The sequence below is a fragment of the Trachymyrmex cornetzi genome, unplaced genomic scaffold, assembly GCF_001594075.2.
Source record: "Trachymyrmex cornetzi isolate Tcor2-1 unplaced genomic scaffold, Tcor1.1 scaffold88, whole genome shotgun sequence".
Taxonomy (NCBI): Eukaryota; Metazoa; Arthropoda; class Insecta; order Hymenoptera; family Formicidae; genus Trachymyrmex; species Trachymyrmex cornetzi.
In genome coordinates this window covers 49,898-55,408 of record NW_017300223.1, presented here as the reverse complement: position 1 = coordinate 55,408, position 5,511 = coordinate 49,898, and the positions used below count along the sequence as shown (strand labels likewise).

At 31.0% G+C, this 5,511-nt stretch overlaps 1 protein-coding gene across 2 annotated transcripts in view; it reads right to left on the bottom strand.

Moving 5' to 3' along the window:
- Positions 1 to 5,511, bottom strand: part of LOC108769286 (putative phosphatidate phosphatase) — an 88,041-nt gene that overhangs the window by 65,139 nt on the left and 17,391 nt on the right. For both annotated transcript variants that reach the window (XM_018520178.1, XM_018520179.1), the window contains exon 2: positions 4,980 to 5,131. In XM_018520178.1, the coding sequence (XP_018375680.1) occupies positions 4,980 to 5,131 (152 nt within the window). The remainder of the gene's footprint in view (positions 1 to 4,979; positions 5,132 to 5,511) is intronic.

Below are 5,511 nucleotides of genomic sequence, written 5' to 3'. Positions count from 1 at the left end.
CACTCAGCTTTCTAACTTTGTGAGTATGTGACTTACGTCACAACAGCAAACGGTTCAATATTTGAGAGGAAAAACGTTGGAGATATCTTTTATCATGCAATACTCCAATCGTTACGCTAGAATGAAAGATTGCTGATGAAGACTCAAACCATGAGTGGAAACGTTCGAAGTTAAGGTTTATATTTAGTATTAAGAAAAATTGCGCTAACTGATAACCAGCGTCGACTCCTATTGCCTGTAATACATATTTTATGGTTTTATTAAAACAATAGAATTTTCTCTCTCTCTCTTTCTTTCTCTCTATTTATTTTTTACTTACATACACATATTGTATATGTACACAATTTCACGTGCTTTGAATTATGCACAACACTTGAAATTATTTGCCTTGCGGTGACAGCGTTAATTTAAACTTCATGTGATGGTTGAGAAGAGAGCAGAAGAGTGGAGTGAACACCTGACATCTGAGGAGCAAGTCTTTCATGACCGACGCTGAAATGAGAAACGCTGACAAAAACGAAAACGATGCATTTTATATCCACGTGAATCTGATTATGGCACAATAACTTTCAACTTTTCGCTTTCGTCTACGGTAAAAAAAAATAGCACTCATTCGTTAATAAATAAATAATAGAAATAATACTCAGTAAATCATATAGATTTGCATTATTTGCATAATTTCAGATACAAAAAAATTTTTCTTCAGAATCTAAAAGAAAACTACATCAGCAACAGCTCTATTTTCAGATATTTAATATCTCTTATTAAAACAAGTCCATGATAAATTTAAAATGATCACAAAAATTATTTCATTTTTCTTAAATATACAATATATTAAAAATTATTTTAAACTTAAAAAATTTCACTTGACTGTTAAAATATTAAAATAGTTCGAAAAATCTTTCATAAATTATTAACATATAATATACAGGGTGTCCCATTTTAACTTAGACAACCAAATAACTCGAAATATCGCGATTAAATAAAAAAATGTTTAAAACAAAAATTGTTGGATATGAGGGGGCTGATTGAACTATGACCTTGACAATGACCTTGACCTTCATTCAAGGTTATTTGAAGGTCTACTTTCAATTTTCAAATAGAAACCCATATTTTTGATCCCGGATTTTTAAAGAGCGCAAAATTTTACGTCCAGAATGAACTTTCATGTTATGGGTCAAAGTTGACCATAGAGGTCATTTCAAAGATAAATTCCTAATCGAAGCAGAAAGCCAAAAAAATCTTGATTTTTCCCGGATAGTGTTTGTGAAAAAAGTAATTCCTAATCGAAGCAGAAAGCCAAAAAATCTTGATTTTTCCCGGATAGTGTTTGTGAAAAAAGTTGTTGGATGTCAAGGGGAGACCAAACCATGACCCTGACAATGTCCTTGAACTCATATTTTCATGATCATTTCAAGGTCAAGTGGGGATTTTTAATAAAATTTTATATAATTTGTATATGTAATTAATTATGTATACGCGAAGAGAATTTTGTTTTAAAATTTATTACCCAAAGATATGGTAGTTGTGGTACAATACAATATTTTAAAGATTTTTACCATGCATTTCAGTAAAATTAATCAAAAATTATTTTATACTTTATTGACCCTCAGTACATACAAGAGGTTAGCATAACCCCATCCGATTTTCATAGTTCAGGCATTCGAACACGCTTTGAGCAATGGTGCTAAGGTTGGAGGAGAAAAAAATTAAGTACCACCTCTACAATTCCCTTGCTTGATGACCTTCTAAAGCACCATTAGCTATGTAATTGTACAGGGTAAAGTGCGTGTTGGAATTGCTCTAACCCTTGTATGTACAATGTCAGAAAATCCAGATTTACTGCAAAGTTAAAATGTAATTAGAAATGATTAATTGGATTATTTATGATTTTAATCATGAGTGCACATTATAAAAAAATGATTTAAGTCAATTTTATTATGTTCTTAATATCAGAAAAAGACTTCTTCTTCTTCCTCATTAATGGCTCCCTCGGCAAATGCGGTAAATACTAAATATAATAGTAAATTGTTAATATTTACCATTAGAAGAACATTAGGATCACTTTTTTTATTTATTTCTATCAAAATTCAAAGATTTTCGATTTATGATTAGTTTCCATAAAGCCGAAAAATCACTCATTTTCACTTTGTAACAAAAATATCGTTTTTAGAACAAATCGCAAAAACGCTTATAGTTTCTTAAAGTTCAACTCATTAGCTGTTGATTCATCACTAATAAAATCTTTTTTCATTTATTTTTTACAAAAAGATGAAGTTTTGAAAAAAAATCGATTTTTTCACGTTTTTTCCGATCTCTTTTCATTGCAAAATATCTTTTGTGCGACATTTTAAATTCAAAAATTTTTTTTTAGTCTTCAAACGACAGATTAAAAAAAAATTAATTAAAATCGATGCACCACAATCTGAGATATAAGCAAAAGAAAAATGCTGGGTTACAAATATCCGGATGTGGGTAGATAGGGACTGTTAGAGAAGTAAGTACTGAGAGTTAATGAAAAAGGGAGATTTATATTAAAATTCTTGAAAATACACAATGTTGTCCCACGACTACATATTTTCAGAGCAAATTCTAAGAAAAATTTCTCTCCGTGTATGTAATTCATTAACATATAAAATATGTATATAAGAAACATTTGATTAAAAATACTTTATATACATATATGTATATGATATGTATAAATTTATATAAGAGGAGAATTTTAGAATTATGAAAAAAGTTAACAAGTTTGTGTTATGTATATAACATTAAATTTAAAAATAACAAAATTAAAGAAAGAAACTATAAGAACGAGTGCACTTCTTACTCGTATTCTTCGAACATGTATTTAAAAGTTAATTTTGAAATAGATGTCAATATTAGATCAGAAATTTATAGAGAAGAAATTCAATGTATTCGTTGAAGTTGAATAGGTTTCTAAACGTTTGAGTAAGAGAAAATATGCGAAATTTATAAATAGTCACAAACTAGGGTAACTCCGGCAAATACGCCGCGCTGGGATTTACGCCGCAGAAGTCAGAAAAAATAGAAGGAGTGGGGGTAATTTTCCCGTAACTACTCTGTTACATGCCTTTATGTTATATTAGTATTGTGTTATGATTTCAGCTTCTTACTGTTAATATTAATGAATTTATTGTGAGTTGAATCGGTTTGTCACTGTAATAAGTAACGCCATTATAAATTATAATCTACATAAAATGATTAATGTAGAGCGTGTAAAAGACTTAGTAGTTATTTCGAGGGGGTAACCACTTAATGTAATCGTGGAACAGAATTCTCGAAATCATTATAAAATTTATATAAAATCTCTATGTATAATCCGATAATTATATATGCAACCACGAGAAATCATTGTATAATATTAAATAAAATCGTATATTTTACCAAATTACTTCATAGTAGTGAAAAAAATTATTTGTAATCAGATGAAATCATGTAATCTGTGGGACAATATTTCAGATAGTGGTTACCCCCTTGAGTTATTTCGTGATACATACGCGTAGTGGAATAGTAAAGCATGTGTGTAGCAAAATACAAGAGCTTTGCTTTCGTATTCTTTGTTTAGTTTGTTGTCTTGTATATCCCACATGTTTGGAATATACGGCATTTTTAGCGAGCGGGATTTATGCTCAAAGCATACGAAGTGCGCAGATTGAATTCAGTACACTAAATGCAATAAACGCATTATATGAAATACCTACTTCATGTCATAACATTTGTAATATATGTAGGAAGATCGTAATTATTATTTATTACTTCATATACATATTTACCATTCTTATTTCTTAATAAAACTTTATAAACATATTTTAAAAGTTATTATGTCATTATACGTCTTATTTATATGCATTATTTGTAAATTTTTCATGAGCCGTATATCCCCCCTCCCCCTATGAGTAGCCATATATCCCACCCCTATGGGATATATAGCAAAAATGCAAGGGTTTCGAAAAGTTTATTTTTTAATATGAAAAATAAATATTTCAGATTTCTAATATTGTTTTCATAGTAGTAGACAGTACAAAGTTTTTACTGATATAGTTTGTTTACTATAAACATAGTAAGTAATACTTAATAAATTAAGTTTTTAATAGGTGCGTCGTATATACCTATTCATGTAAACGGTCCGATCGTTCTCACAAGCAAGGTCATGTGATGACGACATATCGCGGAAAAAGAAAAAAATCGTTTTATTGCATTCGATCGAATCGGTTTTGTTCCATTCCTAAGCAGTAAAATGCATGTGTTTGAGGAAGCAAATAAAAAATAGACGCACGAAAAGAATAGTTTCCGATTCTTTTTCGCTCTCCTCCTTTCTTTTATATCCTATGAGAACTCAACAAAAATTTTCGGATGGTAATACATGTGTTGCAACTGTTGCGAGTCGTGTGCATTACTTTCGTATACGTATACTGTAAATTGATACCGTAAAATGCCCACGAGCATCGAACACGAGTGCACTTACTTCCCTCTAGTCTACTCTCATGTGCAGGCAGCGAGACGTGAGCCATCTCGTGCGTCTCTCGTGTTCTTAGACACCATCTCTGTCATCCCTCCTTTTAGAAGGATAAAAAAGAGTTTCAAAAGCGGCAAACGCGATGGACTCTTTCAATCGCTCGCGATCACATCTGCTGTTGATTATTATATGACGAGCGTAATATAGTTTCTAATCTATAAACATACGTAATTTTTTTAAAGCGAAAGTGTCTGAGAAAAAGAGAATGTCGATAAAAATTAAGTGGTATTTCCTCTGTAATGAGAAATATTTAACGTTAAATTAACTTGCTAAACGATGACTATATTTCAAATGTGAATTTTTACACTTCATACAAACGAATAAGGATCGTCGTGAGAGAGATAAGATTCTCGCTGCAGGTAATGGTAAATTGTCAAGTGATTCCTCACGAATCTTATATCGCATAAATCATAATCGTAATTGCAAACGCAAGGTGACTCACCGTACATATAGGAAGTAAAAGACCGATGACGTACAACATCGTGCTCGTAACCGTAGACTCGTGATACGGATGATAGAGTGACTCATCGTTGCAAAAAAAACCGCGTTTATAAGGTTTGCCGAATAGGAAGAACATCAGTACGGAAATGCCCACTGAAACATAAGAGAAAAACAGTCTCGTTATATCGTTGGTCATTCATTACAATCATACAGCAATAATGTCATCGCTCGCAACAAGTTGATCTATGTAGCGATCGATTAAGGAGGTTATAAGGCTGAGGCGGGCAGCGAGGGGAATGCTTTAATACAAAAGAAATATGGAGTGTAGCCAACATTTGAACAATAAAATTTGAAGAAATAAATAGCTAAAATTTAAAGAAATATGGATTATAATGCAATTAAAATGCAAAAAATATTAGTGTTTATTTGTGTAAAAGTTTCAAATATAAACATATATTTTTTAGAACAATAAATATTTTTAGCTCAAGAAATGATTTGGCAACGGTGTAAAACTGAAAAATCGAAGTTGGTAA